The sequence below is a fragment of the Camelus bactrianus genome, chromosome 34 (assembly GCF_048773025.1).
Source record: "Camelus bactrianus isolate YW-2024 breed Bactrian camel chromosome 34, ASM4877302v1, whole genome shotgun sequence".
Classification (NCBI taxonomy): Eukaryota; Metazoa; Chordata; class Mammalia; order Artiodactyla; family Camelidae; genus Camelus; species Camelus bactrianus.
In genome coordinates, this window is record NC_133572.1 from 12253259 (window position 1) to 12273639 (window position 20381).

The 20381-nt window shown below is 34.6% G+C and overlaps 1 protein-coding gene across 2 annotated transcripts in view; it reads left to right on the forward strand.

The window, feature by feature from the left end:
* AEBP2 (AE binding protein 2) overlaps positions 1-20025 on the forward strand; it is a 51805-nt gene extending 31780 nt beyond the window's left edge. For both annotated transcript variants that reach the window (XM_074357774.1, XM_074357773.1), the window contains 6 exons: positions 5818-6004; positions 8455-8579; positions 13281-13348; positions 15337-15450; positions 17871-17897; positions 18455-20025. In XM_074357774.1, coding sequence (XP_074213875.1) covers positions 5818-6004; positions 8455-8579; positions 13281-13348; positions 15337-15450; positions 17871-17897; positions 18455-18500 — 567 coding nt within the window. In that variant the 3' untranslated portion in view covers positions 18501-20025. The remainder of the gene's footprint in view (positions 1-5817; positions 6005-8454; positions 8580-13280; positions 13349-15336; positions 15451-17870; positions 17898-18454) is intronic.
* The last annotated feature ends 356 nt before the right edge of the window (positions 20026-20381 follow it).

Below are 20381 nucleotides of genomic sequence, written 5' to 3' on the forward strand. Positions count from 1 at the left end.
CTTGCTTTTCTTCCTCCACTCTGTCACATGAAAATAAGTATTTTATAAAAGTAATGCTTGCTTCATATTAAAATTTTGGTGTTTTAAAGCTTAAATAGGAAGATGGTATAACTATAATCTAACATCTGTAGAAAACTTGACTTCTGTATTTGACTTCTTTGCATATATATATAAAGTAAAGAAATCAATGGAATGGTTTTGCACCTATGTGTACCCTACCTTTTCAGTTCTATATTGGACATCATTTCATGTCAGTAAGCTTATTAACTTTTTAGTGGTTGTGTAATATTTATGTGTGATAGTTCACCATATTTTTTTGATCAGTTTTTCTCTTGATGGATTTTTATGGTCCAATTTTCCACAGTGTAATTAATAAACATAGCTATATTTTAAAACATCTTTTAGATGATTTGGATGTACACCTAGGCTTAAGAACTTATGTTGACAAGATATTTCTCTTATGGGGGACCCTACAAGAGAAATAACCACTTATAATACCAGGTGAGCTTTGTTATAAAAGCTGGTAACTAAACATTTCTATGGTCAGTGCAGTTACCAGTTCAGTGCTCTTTGAAGGGAGGAGGCATGGGGGAGGAAGATCTGCGCCATGTGCGTGTTGGATGTAGGGTGTTGTTTTTATTAGCCTGCTCTTTCTTCTCTGGGCCCCCTTGATACATACTTGCTTGTTCTTCATTCCCCGAGACTCCGTGGTGGTTGCTCCTTCCCACCCTGCTTTGCTGGCCTCTGTTCTGCCTGACTTCAAAAGGCTCACCCTCCCAGTTCTTATCTAGTCCTTTGCTTTTAAATACTGTTTATATTCTGATTACTCCCAGATGTTTATCTCTAGCCCTAACTTTCCCTCTTGGATTCCACAATAGAATATTCAGCTTGGATGTCTAAAGAGCCATTTGAACTTAACATGTACAAAATCTTGGTTTTCTGTTCCAAACGTAGTTCGATTTTGGACTCAGGAAATAAGAAGATCTTCCATCCGGTTACCTTAGCTGTAAGAGCCCTGCATTATTCCCGATTCCTCTCTTAACTTCTTCTATACTCCCCCTAAATACATGAGCAAGTCCTGTCAATTTACCTGCCTCTCAGTGTATTTTGTATATTATTAATACTTCTCACCCTGCTGTTTTATTCCCAGTTCATCTTCTGTGGTTCAGTTAGTTACTGCTGTTGGAAATCTCTGGTAACTCCTCACTTTTTCCCAATTAAAGCCCATATTTCTTAGCATGATGCATAATAAGACTTCACATCAGATGTTTACCTGCTTCCCTCCTCATTCATTCCCTTGCTGTACCTTCATAGGAAACTTCCAGCTTACGCTTCTACTGGTAGATCTCAAAAGGCTCACACTTTGCCCTCATTGTGGTTTTGTGGAGGCTGTGCTTTCTATCTGAAAATCTTAAAGGCTTTTTGTTTTGGAAACATTTTAGATTTACAGAGAAGTTGCAAAGCGAGGACAGAGAGTCCACGTGCACCTTCACCTAGTTAGTTTCCCCAAAGCAAGGACAGGGAGTCCGCGTGTACCTTCACCCAGGTAGTCTCCCCAGAGCTAGGACAGGGAGTCCGCGTGTACCTTCACCCAGGTAGTCTCCCCAGAGCTATGACAGGGAGTCCGCGTGTACCTTCGCCCAGGTAGTCTCCCCAGAGCTAAGACAGGGAGTCCGCGTGTACCTTCACCCAGGTAGTCTCCCCAGAGCTAGGACAGGGAGTCCGCGTGTACCTTCACCCAGTTAGTTTCCCCAGATGTTACCGTCTCATATTCCTGTGGTACATTCGTCAAAACTAAGAAACCAACATTTCTACCTGGAATTTTGTTTTCCTTCTCATCACCTGCTAATAACTGTCTCATCTTCCGTGAAACTGGTGTTTTCTCTTCTGTGTTTCAGTACCCCCTTGTAGATTTTCATAGCACTTATGGGAATATAAATATGAGTGAGACAGTCTTTGTGCTAGCAAGCAGTCTTAGTATTGCTTCATTTGAACAAATCTGTTTGAAAAGACTGTAATTCCACGTTTCGAATTTTAGAACAGCTACTTGACCACAACAGTAGCTGACATAATGAATGTTTCAGTGGATTTGGGAGATAGAACATTTACAACGTTCCATGTCCAACAACCAGTTTTTTCCCGAATTGCTGAAAACAGGTTTGCTTTTTTATCAGAACACGTGTGTGGTGAATTCAGTTCAGTGGTCATTGTAGGTGTGGGTGAAACTGGGTATTTGAACATTAGAATCATTCAGCATCATGAAAGGCTCACGTTAAGAGGAATGAAGGTACTAAGACGATTTGAGGCAACATGATGTCTCTTACCCTGTTCTGCGATAGACACTAAATGAGTGGAATATTGATTAGATGATGCTTAAAATGATTTTCTTTTAGGGTAAAGTGTTCTTTTTTTTTTTTTTTTTTTTTGGTATTTTAGTGAAATGTGATTCTATTTTATTTCTTTTCATTAGAAGTACTCTTCTCTCATCCTGAATTCTCATTGTACTTTTTTTTTTTTTAGACTTGTTTTTGATTCTTGATTGATGATATTCAAGATCAAAGAGAAAACAATTTGCTATTAGGATTCCCGTTAGTATTTTTATTTCCTAAGCATTAATCATTGTTGGTTAAAATATACTTGTGATACTTACTCTCTCAGTTCTTGATAGTACTGGGGCTGACCGTTCACAGTTTTGAAGGAACCCAGGACTGAATGAATCTTTGAGCCTACTGGGACCCCAAGGATAATCCTGGGGGGGAGTCATATTGCAAAATCTCTTTGAATTTAAACCTGGGACTTGGACCTGAACTGTTGCCATTGCTGCCTTAATTGTAGTCAAGTAGCAGTTCTAAAATTTGAAATGTGGAGTTTCCCAGCAAATCAAATAACCAGTATTAACCCGGGAATCCAAGGACAAAGACTATCTTATTTATATTATATTCCTTGAAGTATCTGACACATGGGCTACAAAAGATGCTTATTTAAAGTATGTTTTTAGAGTAGGTGTTAGGAAATACAAGAGTGATGTCTTCTAAAATTGAGAAGTTAAAAAAAAATCAGTATTGCATGGCTTATTTCTTTGGCAGTACCATATAATAGAAATATGTGTGAACCAAATGTGTCATTTAAAATTTTTCATTGCTACGTTAAAATGACTGAAACAAATGAGTATTATTTAAATAATATCTGACTTAACCCATTATATTATTTCAGCATCTTGCCAATATACAGAATTAATGAGATGTTTTGCTTTTTTTGGGTACTAAATCTTCAGAATCTGATATGTATTTCGTATTCACAACACTTTTCAATTTGAACTAGCCTCATTTTAAGTGCTCAGTAGCTGTATGTGTCTAAAGGCTAAAATATGTTAGACAGTGCAGAACTAACGCAAAAGGAGAATTCTGCTTCACTCCTAATTCCGTCGCAAAACATTTCATCTATATTGAGATTTCACAAAATTTGCAGGTGGTGAAGTAGATTCACACATTTAAGTTCCAAACATTTAAAAGTTTTTCAGTAGTTAAATTGAATATCAGGTTTTAAATTAAAAATTGAAGTGGTTGTTAAGGAAATACAAATAAAAACCACAATTAGATACCACATTGTACTAGGATGGTTTTAATAAAATAAATGAAAAGAACAAGCCTGGGCAAGTATGTGGACTGATCCTTGTGTAACCTTGCATATGCTTATACAACACTGAGTACACTAAATACCACTGAATTGTACACTTTAAAATGGTATATTATGTGAATTTCACCTCAGAAAATAGTAAAATTAACTAAAAATAAAAATTCAGCTTCTGAGTTACGGCAGCCTTAAAGTGTTAAGGTAGAATTTGGCTAGTGGCTCCTGTGGTGGACAGTGATGTGCTGTGGCAATGTGTGGTGATCTACAGAAGATGGAAACTTTAAAGAGCATTATTCTTTTTCGGTCCTCAAACTAGGTGTAGTAAGTTTTCAAATTCTGAGAGTTCAGTAACCATTAGATGCCAAACTTCTCATGGTCAGAATCTATAGCTGAGCATTCTTGATGTAGGCTCTCTGAGGACCACACTATGGGTAGGGTTGTTGTAAGAGTTAAGTAAATTGTTAAGCACTGGATATGGCTAATTGCTGCTTTTCAAGGCTCCCGCGGCACTCTGTGCCTTACCCCTGACTTAAGTCCTTTGAAGTTGTTGCTTTATATACGTGTCTTGCTGACCACATGTAAGCTCTGTCAGGGTGAGAACTATTCATCCTTACACTTCTAGCATCTTGCATAGTACTGGACATAGTATATAATTATTTCAACTAAAATCTTGAGTCATTCCTCTGCCTCTTAATTTAGTGCTTACCTTAGCATAGGCAAGGATTTTTTGTTAGCAAGGCCGAGCGCCATTAGAGCCCATAACATGCCTTTGTATATTGAAATAAATGGGGTAATTACTAATGGCATGATAGAAGGATCTTGCTGTGAAATGTTTCAGCCAGAATCAATTTTATCAGACTCTATAAGCTAACCTATTTAGAAATATCTATGATTTGCAAGATGCTTCTGGTTTTATATTTATATATATATATATACACACATACATACATACACAGTAAAAATATGTTCCTGCCTTCAAAATGGAATGGAAAAGTTGAGTTGGGATAAGTCATCTAGTTATGTTCTGAAAGTGTGAGGATGTCCTCAAAGGAGGATGAGCTCCCTTTCGCGTGGGCAGATTGAGAGAGACTTCATGAATAAAGTTACGGTCTCTACTAACAGAGGGTTATACTGTGTTTTTAGAAGTTTAAAATGGTAGCGGTACCTAGATTGAAAGAAAGAGCCTTGGAAGCATGTGGAATTTTTGGTGGTATTATCTAGAAAAACATAATTAATTTGAACCACCTGGGAATGTGATGGATATATTTGATGGGAAACATGACATATTTGCATGCTTGGAGTTTGGTTGTGAAGTCAGAAACTAAGCAACTTGGATAAGTTACTAATAGAAAAGCCACCAGTAATCCAGCTGTGCATTTTGCTGTTTGGGGATCATTTTGGAAAATGGTGTTTGTTTTAATTAGTGACATTCATTTGTTAGAAGACCTGCAAATATTATTTCCTAAGATCTAACTAGAAATCTCACACTTATACTGTAGCTAATTTGAGCATTGTAATGTTAGTGATAACCAAATACTGTACATCCGTTGTTGGAACAGCAGATCTGCCAGGTGACCTGGGTAGTTAAGTTACCCGGTTGTCTTCTCAGTCTTGCGAGGCAGCAGTAATTAATGGAACTTACAATGGGCTGCATGAGACCAGCCCTGAGCATAAGCTTTTTCTGAGAGACTAGATCCAGTAGTTTAAACGTCACTGTTAACTGTATTTCTTTCCTGTTACAGCAGTGTAGAACAGTAGGGAGTCTGCTGAAGGTTTTGAAGTAGCATAAACCTTAAGATAAAATTAACTTTAAAAAATGCAGGAATTCAAGTTATTGTTAGATTATCCAGTTCTTTGATGTGAAAACAACTTATTGCTCCTCTTAGAAAAGTGATTAATTTCTAGGGTTTTCTGGAAGGAAGATCCCACCGTTTTGGTCTTGTGTATAGTGCTAAGAGCAGTAAACTGAGGAGTAAAGAAACTCTCCAGCTCTGCCATTGCTTAATGTGTATTATTTTGTACAGCCTACAAAACGAAAGGGTTGTACTGATCCCTCATAGATTCTTTCTGGAAATAGTTGTGTAGTGTTACTGATTAATTTGTGAAAATACAAAATATTCACTCGTTCATATTACGCTTGTGTCTTACACAGCATCCCTGACGTCCTTTTTTATTTTTATTTAGTGTGTTGTTGGTGGGTGCAATGCCAGCTTTGCTTCTCAGGGAGGGCTAGCTCGCCATGTACCGACACACTTCAGTCAGCAGAACTCCTCAAAAGTTTCTAGCCAGCCAAAGGCCAAAGAAGAATCTCCTTCTAAAGCTGGAATGAACAAAAGGAGGAAATTAAAGAACAAAAGACGGCGCTCATTACGTAAGTGCTCCACTGCGTATCAGTACGTATTAGGTGGCATTTATTTATATCTTGGGCTTTCATGCAGATTCAGTTTTTACCATTCTTCAGCTCTGCTGATCTGTTTTTGTTAACAGTAATGAACAGATAGGGTCTTGGTCTGTCAGTGTGAGAATTCAGTGATGTTTCTACCTGTAGTATCAAAGGGAGGGTGAGTGTATTTGGCCTTAGAATACACTCTGTATAGAATTAGATTTTGAGGGCTACTTTGATTCTAAGTTAAGACGAAATTTTGACAGTGTTGGTGTTCCTAAAAGTATTTTGAACATGTTAAAGATAAAACTGAGGTAAAAGTTAAGTGACTTCCTCCTCCAAAGCGATGTGTGTGAGTAGCAAAACTAGTCTGTGTCTCAGTACTTAGCCGTCAGTTGGGACACATGTGAACAGTGCTTATGTACTTAATGACCAGATTATGAGATGGAGCCTCGATATTTACGGTAGAACATAATTAGATGTTTGTAAACTTTTGAACCAGAGGAAAATAGAGTCTATTTTTTTGGTCTTCAAAAGGTTTTTTGATTACATAGCTCATCAGTTAAAAAAAATGGTTGGGCGCCCAGTCCTAATTTGTGTATTTATACAGTGTATACAGGTAACATTGCTAATGCACCAAGAAGGAATAGTGGAAAACGTTGAGATTGGGTGGAAAAAAAAAGAAGCACAATTATTTTCTTCCCCACTTTAAGGGGCCATGACACACATCTGCTTTGGAGACGATTGTTCTAGTTTAGTATTCTTCGTGCTTTAATAGTGGACAGAACATGATTAAGGTCTGAGTGCATACAGTCTGGAGTTTGAGGGCTCCTTTTATTACTCTGCATTTAATTCAAGTGGTGACTTTTTTATGTGTGACTCTTGAGTGAGGGGTGATAGATTTGAATGAGTTAGAGGGATGAGTTACTATTTTCTCTAAGTGCTTGTTGTTACCGGGAGAAAGCATACTTGGAGAGGATGGAGAAAGCACACGTTTTTTCCCGGTAGCAGCAGGTTAAATAGGAAGGGGATTTGTTTCTCACTGTTAGTGAGACTTCTCTCTCCCATAAATGTCACGTTTTTTTCCGTACTGACTTCCCATTATCACTGTCTTATGGGTTCTGTTAGTTTATTACTATCTGGCATTTTGCTTATTTCCTTTTGAGGAAAAAAAAAATCCAAAGAGAAAAGATCTGTCTTCATTGTTCTATTGAGTATGCCAACTGGTAGATTTGTGTAGATGTACTAAGAACTCAGTGAATTGTGGAGATAAACCCACTCCATGTAGGAGCAAGTCAGAATAGTGTGGTAAATCAGCATACATGTAATTCAGAATATGCAGTTCCAAGAAATCAAGCCATTTCTTTTATTGTCAATGAAGTTTAATTTGTAATTACAGATCATCTTAAAATATTTTTAATTTTTAACTATAGATCATCTTAAAATATTTCATGTATTATAAAGCTCCACAATTGTGAAATAATAAATTCATTTCCTTACTTTGAACAGATTTTATTAAGAATAAAAACAACATGGTGTATAATATTAATAGGATGAAAGCAGAAGTTTAAACAATGTTCTTACCAAATCTTCAATGTATAACTTTGTTATCATACTAAAAGATTATACTTAGTCTAGGTTTTTGAATTTATTATTTAAAAACGGTATAAGCTTATTAATATAAACTGCTTTATGACTTAAGGCATTTTTTTCATGAGCATTTATTTTACTTACTTATAATCTGTTGTATTTCCATTTCACAAATAAGGAACCAGGCTAAGACAGAATTAAGCAGCTTACCCAAAGTCACACAGCTAATACCTGGCAAAATTCGGAGTTAGAATTTTGGTGGACTCATTGGCATTCAAAAATGTCTTTATAATTTTCTTAGATTGTTAAAAGGGTTAGTCATAATCAAGAAAATGCTTGTCAAAAACCCAAACTTGGAATTTTTTTGATTAGATATTAATATAAAATGCACATGAAAAATATTGCTTATGTTTGGCTGAGATGGAGGAGATCAGTGTACTTCAGAGATAGAGACGTTTATCAGATTATTGGAAATGCAGGACCAGTGCTCAGGAGAGATGCTGGAGTAAAATATATGATAAATGTATAAAATATTTCATAAAATACATGAAAAAGATATAGCTGGTATGTAGGTTATGAGGTTCAGGCTAGAACCTCACACACCAAGGTGCAGAATTAACCCACATTCACTCGTTAGTTGGAGTTCTGTTTTTGTACATCCTTGTCAACTGTATTCTGTGTTTTGAAAGCAAAGAAAATCTTGCATTTAAACACTAGATGTATACTTGTTAATTGTTTCAGGCTTTTTTATTTATTGCATATTTTTGTGGAAAACTGATTGTTAATGTCTGTTTGGCATACTTAACATTTTTCTAAATATTCTTTACCTCTTTTGTATTGACTTTTAGCACGACCACATGATTTCTTCGATGCACAAACACTGGACGCGATAAGACATCGAGCCATATGCTTTAACCTCTCAGCTCATATAGAAAGTTTAGGGAAGGGACACAGTGTTGTTTTTCATAGTACTGTAAGTATTTGATTTTTTCCCCAAATGTTTCCCACAATTTGACACTTTAATGATTAAGCTGAAATTTTTAACCTTTAATTTGAGCTATTTAGAAATATTAGAGTGGCATTTGGGATGCTAGGCATTTGAAGATCATCTCTGACTTAAGTAAACTAGGTGTGTTTTCTGATCTTTGGTTTCCTTCTGTGTAAAACTGGAACATTAAACGTCTTCTAATTCACATCCTATGTGCAGCATGCTCCTCCATCACCCTTATAATGCACATCTGAAATCTGTGTTAAATAGAAAAGAAGATAATGACTACTAAACGAAAGCTTCATGAAAGAGGGAATTTTTATCTGTTTTGTTCTGCTGATGTACCCAAGTATCTAGAACTGTGCCTGACACATAGTGACACTTAGTATAGTTCTTGAATGACTGTTGTTCAACATGGAAAAAGAAAAGTATTGAATTTGAAAAAGCAAGAATAACTCATTTATTTTTGGTTACCTAGGAATGAATAGAGTTGTTCTCATACCCCTTGCCATTTTATTATCCAGTCATCTTTAAATTGGTATAGGTAACTTAGTGGAGCTAAATTTTAGACCAGACTTTTGGTGATTTAAATCTCTGAAAAGAGAGATTATTTAATTTTGGCTGTTGGAATAGAAAATACACTAAATTTAGAGTTTTAAAATAAATATTCCAAGCAAAATACATGAGAGTTTAAATATAAAAGATCAATATTGATATCTTTGCTAGATCTAATCAATTCCCCCCAATCTCTATTGAGATTTTCTTGGATTTTCACTTTTTCTTCCGTGTTAACCTTCTAATTCAAAATTTCCAATTTTGATTTTGATTCCCAGAATTAAAGGCAAAAAGGTAGAAGATTAGACACACAGGAAAGGGAATCTTTTCTGCGATGGGTGCACATAGGAGGTGTGAGTTTGGGATTGAGAAGAGGTGTACCATACTTAAAGCTCTTTCAGAGAACCTTTGAAATATGGTTATCTACGTAAGAATGAAAGGGTTGGAGGAAGATTAGAGGCTTTGAAGACAAAGCTAGAATGGCTATGCTCAGAATTTAGTTGGGATTCAGCAGGATCAGGAGCTTGCTCAGAAGTGATGGTTAGAGTCCTCTGGAATTTGATAACATAGGTTTATGATTTGGTAGGTCTGTAATTTTTTTTTTGGTTGAAATCTAATATTTATTATCCAGGTTTACATTTGTATATTGTTAATAGGAGATAGAAAATATCAACCATTTTATAAGTTGGAATAAGCTGAGGATTGGCTGAAATCATAAGAAATATTTCATGATGATTTGATAAAGTAGACTTCTAACTATCTTATTGAATAAAGCAAACAAAGTAAAATAAATTTTTTATCCATGAGCTTTTTTTAAATTGAAGTATAGTTAATTTACAATATTGTGTTAGTTTCAGGTGTACAGCAAAGTGATTCAGTTATGCATATATATGAATTCACTTTATATTCCATTATAGGTTATTGTAAGATACTGAATATAATTCCCTGTGCTATACAGTAGGTCCTTTTTTTAAAATCTAATCCCATACTTAAGATTTGTTCCTCTTTCTCTCCCTCTCCCTTTTGGTAAACAAAGTTTGTTTTCTATTATAATTGTCCTTTTTTTAAAGGTCAGTAAGATGTGGTCAGTGGCCTGAGGGCTAATTTGTTCATTCATGTAAAAACTGAGCACTTACGTGTGCCAGGTACTGGTTGATACAGCAGTGAACAAAACAGGCTAAAACAAAACAAGAAAACATGCCTAAACTCCAGTGGAAGAGACATGATAAAGAAGATAAACTAATAAAATTTAAAAGGAAATGAGGGTATGAGCCATTCAGTTATTAGGAAGATGAACGTCATAGCCAGAGGGAAAATAAAGCATAAAATCCTGAAGTGGGAATATGCCAAGTATGTTTGAAAATCAGCATGGAGACCATTGTGGCTGGAAGAACTGAGTGAGGCAGAGGGAGTAGGAATTGTCAGAGGTAATGGGGAGAACCTTGTTGGACTATGACCTTGGCTTTTATTCTGTGTGTGTTGGAAAGCTGTTGGAGGAGTTTGAGTAGCCATGCTCCGATGTGATTTTTAAATAATATTTATTGAAGTATAATATAAACTGCACCCATTTAAAGTGTCCAGCTCTGTGAGTTTAGACAGTTGTGCTTACCTGTGAGACAGGTGCCACCACCACAGTTAAGATACAGAACATTCCCATCACTCAGAACTTTCTTGGTGTAGCTTTGTAGTTCGTCCCTGCCTCTACACTCTGCCCTGGAGAACTCACTGGTCTCTTCCCTCACATAGGTTTTAATGTGCTCACTTTGATTTCTGTATTGAGAACAGATAGTAGGTGAGGGTGAGGGAGAGAGGGGATCAGTCTTTTCAGTATGTCAGGTGAGAAGAGACTGGAATGGTTGTACTGGAGATGCTAAGAAGGGTTAGATTCTGAATATCTTTTGGAAGTAGTATTGACAAGAATTAGGGATGGGTCAGACATTGGGAATGATAACAGAAGGAAAGGATGACTCCGGTGTCTTTGGCCTGGGCAGCTAGCCAAAGGGATGGACTTGCCATTTAATGGAGTCTGTGAGGTGAGCATACTGGGGGCAGGGGAGTAGTAGGAGCTGTAATTCCGACACATCTGTAGAACATCTAATGCTTCTGTCGTGTAGGCAGATGGATTTAAGAGTTTGAGCTCAGAGGAGATGTGTGGTTACAGATGAGGATATAGAACTTTCTAACATACTAGTAGTGTTTAAGGTATCAGATTGGATAAGATCACCTAAGAAGTAAGTATTAAGTAGAAAAGAGAAGAAAACTAAGGACTGAGGTTTGGGGCTCATCAATCTTTAATGATTTAAAGAGCAGTACATCTGATGAAGTAATGGTCTACCTAATATAATAATAGTTACCTCTACATGTTAGGGAATAGAGGCGACAGTGATAAATAAGGTTGTGTTTTAAAAGATGAAGCAGCAGCTTTCAGTGCTTTCATTAGAGCAGCTCTCTGTGAAGAAATCCTTAGGCTCACCATGCGAGGAGCGAAGATGATCAAGAAAATGGAGGAATTGAAAGTGTGATGATGATCTTAGGAGTGTGGAAGAAAATGTAAAATTTACTCAGAGTTAGAAATAGTCTATGAAGATGAAAATGAGTTTTCAAGCTGCAGAAAACATCTGAGAGGATTTAAGGACATGATTGATACCAGTTTGTCATAAATTTAAAAAACTGAGGAATAAGAGTGATTTGCATCCCTAAGTGACATTGGGGAGGCAGAGGTGCCTTGACTGAGGAAAAGTCACAAAGGTGTGGTATAATCTGAAGGACGCTTTTTCCTGGGGAAAGTGGAGGGAAGAAGCACCCGTAGTGGGAAAAGGTCTTCCTTGGAGACTGCAGGAAGAAGAGGAGCTAGGTGAGGAAGTTCTCCAGGGTTCCATGACCGTGCCTGGGAAGGTTTCTGATGGAGGTGGTTTGTGTTAAACGGAATCACTTCTGTCAGTAATCAAAATGTTCAATACTAACTGCAGGTATAACTTTCCCGGTTATTAAATTAGCTTTTATAGGAGATAGCCACATGATAGTGAAAAATTCTCTAGAAAAATGTGTATGTGAGATACTGTGCTGTGCAGTTTGCCTAATTTGTCTTTCATTGAAGCGTTTCTCTTGAGTCTTCTCCAGAAGAGGTCAGCAGAGTCCTAGTTACCAGTCAGTTGGCTTGCTCTCCTTGGTTGCTTTTCATTATGTTTCTATCTTACTTCTTTGTGGAGAGATTGTGTTTTAGCATCCTCAGATCTGTCTTTTGGGCTTTTTAATTAATCCCATTACCAAGTCTAGAATTAAGGTACTTAACTGTAGAGTTTTAAATAATGGGATTAGAAAGTATTTCAGTTATGTATGAAGCACTGTTTTTACTTCTTGTATGTTTTAAGGATGACATAACATTATTTTGTGAGACTGAAACTTGGTGAAAATCTTAAGATTTAGATTATTAAAACACTAACAGTGCTAATTTGGTTAATACAGCAGTTGTAAGAGTTATAAAATATTTTGATTTTTTTTTAATCATTACTTTTTAGTTTTCAGAATCTGGCAAAGAATGACAAGCATATTATTTTTCCTAAAATAGGTATTTTTGTTCTGTTTGAGCCACACTTTAACCTAGGTAGCTCCCTTAAAATTGAGCCTAAACACTGATTGGTTAATGCTTTATTTAAAATAACACAAATCAACCAAAAACAAAAAACCCCAAGCAAACAACAAATACCTTAATCATAAAAAGGAGACTTCTCCCTCCCCAGCATTATTTTTCTTTACTGTTCATTTGTTCTTTAAAAAATATTCCAGCCAATATGGATTCTTGGTTGCCTATCCAGATCAGCTACAGACTTAGTAAGTAGACATTAAAATAAACAGCATCTTCCGTGTCTTAACAAAGATAATATGGTTTCAGTATTTGGCTGTACAAAGCTTCTTTAATTCCTTTTTTTCTCTTCTTTTTCTTTTGTGACAACCTGTGATTAAAGGTGAAATTGCTACAAACCAGAGGAGAACGAGATGTTGTGGGGGTAGCATGTGGTCTAGGACGCGCACACTTAAAAATTCTTGATTAGGACCGAAAGTGTTTTTAAATCATGTATTAAAATGGTATTTTATAAATGGTTTTTATGATTTCTTTTAAATCATTACTAGGTAATAGCTAAGAGAAAAGAGGATTCTGGAAAGATAAAACTTTTGCTTCATTGGATGCCTGAAGACATGTAAGTATTTGGAATACCATATATAAATAATAGGACTGGTGTCTTATTTTTATTAATATCTTATACTCAAAATGACGTTAAGTTATTGGATTCAAATATAAAAGACTTACAGAAATGAAACCACAAAATATTTTGAAGTTGTCAGCATTAAAAAGATAAATCTGTGAAAGCTCTTAAGAGTACCTAGCTCAAGGTATAAGCTTTAAAACTACCTTTTAAAATTGTTTGTAATAAATACAAGTTGTTATAGCAACTTTAATTCATTTTTAGAATGTGATTATTTTTAGCATTTTTAATGACTCACTTAGGATGCAAGCAACTTTTGTCTTTGATTCTTTGTCTTTGTTTGAAACCTGTGCCTTTGTTTAAATCATTTATTTAAAAAAAAATTCTATTTTCCAGCACACAATTAAGGACATTTTATAGAAAAAGCAAGTGACCAGTTTTCCAGGAGTGTTACGTTTTTCTTTTGAGTTTTAGTACTCTCTTTTAGGGCAATTCTGGCCCAGATTCTCCTTAATTTAGATGTTTCATGTTCAGTTTTCCTTTTATTCTTAAATTTTTTTTTGTTACAAAAGGTAGTGAAGGTGTATCACAGAAATGTTAACAGCACCAAGAAAAGAATAAATTTAAATGAATGAATTCTCACTAAAAATTAATATGTGGTTAACACTTGTCCTTGTTATTAAATATTTTTCTACAATATTGTTTCCCAAACTTCGTTCTAAGGAGATGTTAGTGAATGTGATGTGAATTAAGAGTTTAAAAAATTGGGGGGGTGGTGTAGCTCAAGTGGTAGAGTGCATAATTAGCATGCACAAGGTCCTGGGGTCAATCCCCTCCATTAAAAAAAATAATAATAAATAAACCTAATTACCTCTCCCCAAAACAGACAAACAAAAAAATGAGTTTAAAAATAGATTTGTGAGTTTACAGAGCATGTTAGCATATTAAAGTAAAAAAATCTGTGATAGTCAAACTTCCATTAGTATAAAACATACTTTCCACTTCTTTCCCCCTCTTCCCTTCTGGGTTTTAGGAAGCTGCTACTCCAAGATATTTTGAAATGGCCATATATAATTTCTTTAATGAACTCCTTTTTACTGTACATTAGTTATTCATTTTTCTGTACTATTAAAAAAAGAGACATTAAAATCTCTTTACAAACTATGCAAAATGTTAAAGATTTTGATAGGCATTACCTTCCTGAAAGTTTGTACCAATTTCTCATCTCATCTACTACATCAGAGAGCTTATTTCTCTGGCTTATTATCAGCACTGGCCATTGGCACTCTTAAATTTTGCATTTCTTTGATTATGAACAAGATGCTTTTAAAACTGATTATATCTTTGGTGAATTAATGGTTTATATCCTTTGTCTCCCATTTCCTTTTTCCCTAATGAGTGCTCACTTTTTTCATACTGATTTTTAAGAGCTCTTTTAATATTAAGGTTATTTAAAAAAAAATTGAAATGTCTGTATGTTCTTAGTACTTTGGAAATCCATCAATCCAAATACCAAAATGCTTTCATTTGAATTTCCCTATAGGATAAAATTTCTTTAAATTCAGAATTTTGGTCACCTGTGCATTTTGTCTTTAAAGTAGAATTTAATCTGGTGGGATTTTTACTTATTTCTTTGAAACTAGGTGTCAGATTTCCATCAAGTCAAGCTTAAGCTCAGTAATTTCACTTAACAAGCTAAAACGACGGGAGTGTGTTCTAATATGTGTTTCTAAGTTTGATGTGGCTTTGCCGTCAAAAATTCATAATTCATTTCCAGATTTATGCCTAAAATTTCACCTTGCTGTTTTTTACCGGGACTCTGTGTTCCAATACTTAGATCTCTGAGTTTCCTTGTCTGGAAGCTTGTTAACTTAGGTGGCCCAGTAAGACTAGCAGAAAAGGCTGGGTAATGTGAAGGTATGTGAAGGGTAAGTTTAAAATTGATGTTTTTTTATATATATGACTTGTTTTTTAATTCATAGTCTGCCTGATGTGTGGGTGAATGAAAGTGAACGACATCAATTAAAAACTAAAGTAGTTCATTTATCAAAGCTACCCAAAGATACTGCCTTGCTTTTGGACCCAAACATATACAGGTAATTTAATTCTCGATTTGATGTTTCATGTTCCACTTTTTGAATTTTAATCTTTAATCTCCTTAAGTTTTGGATATAAGATTAGAACTTACTTTTAAGTACTTAATTACAAAACCAAGCACATGTTGCTTTCTGGAGCTTTGTATATGGAAATTACATCACAAAGGCTTATACCTTGTAGACTCTACAAAGATACTGTTTTGGTGAAGTTTATATGCCAGGTTAATTCCAACTTTACCTTAAGTAGCTTAGATTGTGATATACATAGTATTTTGAAAATAAGTGCCTTTTGTTGAAATACGTAATTCTTTTTATGGTACCAGAAATGTTGACCTGGGAGTATACCACATGTGTCCTAAATATCATTAATGGTTGAATTTTTTAAACTTATACTCTCCCCCGACTTACTAGAAGAGCAGTTTAAATATTATTGTGTTTGTTTTTAAGAGGTAGCTCAGCGTGTTCTCGTTTCTAACAATTTTCTGATCTGACCTTTGTTTTAGCGCGCTGGGCATATGAAGGTATAGGGGGGAAAAGGAGAAGACCCCAGCATTTCTGGCTATGTGCTGACTCACTTTGCTAGGTGCTTTACACATACTTCATCCTCACAGCATTCCTGTGAAGTAGGTGTTCCTGTCTCTGTTTTACAGATTGGAAATCTGAGGCAAGAGGTTAAATAGCCTGCCCAGGGTTACATAACCAGTACGTGACTGAACTCCATACTGCCTCTGTCCAGATGACATAAACTAGCATGATTACACGTGGTGAAAATGCTTAAAAGGCACTCTTAATGGGTGGACTTTCTGTATTTTAAAAAGGAATTGTAATTTAATATATATTTTACATAGGAACAGGCTGCATGAGAATAAGATGACATATGATGATTGATAAGCCCAAATATGAATTTAGCTATCATAAGGAGACTACAGTCTATGCCAAATTTTGAAACAAGTAAATCTTATTCGTTCTGTGACTCAACTATTTAAAATGTTACTCAACATAGTGGGATGCCTATACTTTGAGAAATCTCCTAAGAATGAAATTCTAACATAATGGCCCTTACCATGTAGGAACATTGAGATTCTTCAGTTTTCCCTACTCCCGACTTTTAAAGTATTTTTTGGTGAGGGTGCTAAATATAAAGAAACTTGTTTTTTGTGGGATGAGCTAGGTTATCAAAAATTAGAGAAGACAGTGAAATGACATTAAAGGAGAAGATTCAGGGACATCCACCACCAAAAATATGAGAAAGTTAGGATTTACTTTTCTCTTTATCTAGAAAAATAATTGAATATTCTTTATTTACTGGTAGATAATTTAGGGTTTATTTCTGCTTATTTTTTGAAAGGAGTAATTAAAATTAGCATTCTAAGAGAGTGGTATTTTGGGAGAGCCACCCTGCTATTAGGACTGGTGGTAAACATCCCCTTGGCAGTGCATTGACAAAGGGGCATGAATCTTAATTATAAGATAAGACTAACTTCTGTGTTTCTGCCCTGCATTCTACTCCCCACTCTCTGTAGGTCTTCCTCTTTCACAGAATCAGCTTACTTTTGCTGTTCTTATGCTATGTAGGAAGCAATTTGGTATTTTTAGTGAAAAGTGACCAAAAAAAATCATTTAAGCTCAGAACTGATATCCAGAAATACATAGGAATTGCATATCACATGTTCTCTCTGAGTGTAATTCTGTAATTCTGCAATTCTTACTGATTTCTTGGGTAATAAAGATGTTCTTAAGACATATTAAATGCTTCTGTGGAATTAATCTTCTTTAACTGTAAACCACCCTCCACCCCATCTTAACATTTAATGTTAATAATGGTGGAGTCTAAACTTCCATTGCTTCTACTATTCCAGTAGTTAGAGTTAAGTCTTCCCTAAAGTGGTACAGAGTCGTAGGACCCCCTACATTTGCCATAGTGTAACATTTTAACAGTGCCTTGATTTTGATTGAGAAAACTTGTGAAATTAAGTAAGAGGGGGAAAAGCAATTATTCTGATTTGTTTTAGGAGAAATAACTTGCATAACTTATGCATATCTCAAAGTAAAAGCATGGCAAACCTTCCAAAAAAATGATATTAACAAAATATGAATGAATATCATATTTCAAAATATGAATAAAAAGAACATATTTGAGGTTTAAATATTAGTTTTAAAGTTCTCGTTCATTAAAATGTATGTGTTAAACATGATTTTTTTTAGAAACACATCAGGCTACATAAAAAGAATTTATTAAATAGCTATATTATGTAACTAAATTTATGTCCCATTATGTGAATGCTTTGGAAATAAATAGTAATGATGATCAGAGATCGTCCCATTGCCTACATTGCCTATTTTTCATACATATTTGTATTTTTGAATCACTTGTTTTCCTGCAGTTGAATAAAAGAATATTCCTTTTTCTCTTTTTCTAGAACAATGCCGCAGAAGAGGTTGAAGAGGTAAAAAATAAATAAATACATAAAAAGCAAACAAGCGGGGACACCTGCAGTCTTAGTCACTGACAATGGGTTTAGTAAAAGTTGCACATTAGAGTCAACCCCTTTCCTTTTTTTGTTTCTTAAATCCAGTATTTAGAATAATATTTATGCTTAGTGTAAACATTCTGTGAATGAAGTAGGCTCTTCTGTGGAATATATTAATATATTACTGTATATCCACATTTTCATGGAATGGTACTGTGGGAGACTGAGCAAACACTCTTCTGGCAACTTAGTGGAACAGCTTCTTAAAGGCTTTGCATGCTTGCTGCTTTAAGCTGCTTTTTTTTTTTTTTTTTTTAAACCCTTTAGTGATTACAGTAGTTTATATTGGAAAAACAATTACAACATGTGCCCTTACAAATACCAAAAGCACTGTAAGGATAATTGTCTTGACAGTGTCTATTGATTTGAAGTCATATTAGGAAATACTTAGACAATGAAAATTATCAAGAGATAATTTACCTTTCAATTATGATAAATAGATGTGATTGGTTGCCATTTGTGTTCTTTTGCAGAACTCTGATAAGAAAAGTGTTCAATTTGTATTTAAGCAAACAGTGAACGACATTTGCAATCAACTAAAAATTCGTCTATCGAATTAGGGCTGAAAATTTCTGTTAAAGAGTGTTGCAGTATGTCTGGTGGCTCCCCTTTCAGGACTAGGGTTATCTCATGGAGTACAGTATGTTAATATTTACCTATATAACTAATCTGTTAAGCGGTTTTTGAAAAACCTCTATTTCAAATTATTTGAATAATCCTCATATTTTCATTTTAACCTATATAAGCCTCTAATTTTTTTTTTCTGAGGAAAGCATTTGGTTTATGAGTTTTTTTCTTAACATAAAAATTGTATTTTTTTTAAAAGTATCTTCAAACTGAATCCTTTATACACCAAAGTTGGTTTTGAAAAGGAAAATAAAATCACTTTCTTGCTTAGTAAGCAGGAAGCCATATGGATTTTTTTTAACTTACAGAAATGGAAATAAGTGTAACTTGTTAGTATTGTATCAAACAAATGTTGCATAGAGATAATAGAACATTGCTTGTAAATAATTCAGCAGATTTGTAATATATTTTTATATTATGAAATGTACTGTAGATGTTTTTCTAGAGGCATGAAAGTTAAATGTATATATTATGGGTAGAAATAATATTGAAGGATATTGTAATTCACTAGTGCTGCCAGAGGAATTGTTAATAAAGCACCTTCTTTAACAATAAATGTCTTTTGCAGACTTAAGGGACTATGTACTACTGTTAATATCTATAAGAACAAAACACATTGAACATCCTTCCAGAAAGTCTTTGAGGGAGGACCTATACCCATAATAGAATTATGGCACTCATTTCTGACAGTGACCGTGAAATCAATTATTTCCTTACTGTTGGAAGGACATATTGTAAAGTATGTGGTTATATGCAGTCAAACTGCAGAAAATACTCCTGATTGAGGAGTCTTCACTTTACTACAGTGATATAAACCAGCAGTTTTTACACTAAAATTTTTTAAAGAAATGATAGACAAAAATATAGAATTAATAAGCCTTTGGTTCCAAAATGGGAAAGGTTCCATGATACATAAATCATTTCTCATTTACTTAAAAAAACCTAAAAAATAATAAAAAAAAATTATGGGAGACTTTATTCGTTAACAATGGGGTAAAGAGCTATATACATGAAATGAGTCATAAAATTAAATGAAGTGCAAATAAAAGCACTGCTACTATAAGACATTCTGGAATGGTTGTTTAATAAGGGTATTATTCATATGATCTGTAGCAAATGTGATTTTATTTTTAAAAAGAAAAGAAAAGCAGTGTGTTTTCTTACTATTTTTTTGTTTTCTTTTGCTTAAGCACTTCATCAATTGCTTTATTCTGTATCTACGAAGTAATCTGCAATCTTCTTTGTTCTTTTTAAATTTTGATTTGTTATAAAATTGCCAAATAGAAGTGTTTCAGATATATAGTTTGTACTTGTATTTTCTATTTTATTGCCTCATGTTCTTGTAAGTCATTCTTAACTGACCGATGATTGTAGACCTTGCCTGAATATTTTTTCTAATAAAACAAAGCAAATCACATTTAGCTTCAGAATTGTAACAATTCAATTAAGTTTTAAAACGACATCTGAAATATACATCTAATATTTTCTTCAGGGGCACAGCAAATAAACTAGTTTTCTCATCATGTAGAAATACTTAGACGTCAAAACCAAATTTCATGGTTTTTGCATCTGAGTACTCGATCACTCATGATGCTCTGCTGCTTATCTGACTTTGTTCTGATACTATTTACACACCAAAAGGAATATGGAATTAAAATCTAGTTTTATGACTTGTATACACACACACACACATATCTATACATGCAATTATGATTGGGAAGTGTCACTTTTTGGTTTATAATGTTCATTTAGTGATAACTATCCATCTGTGTT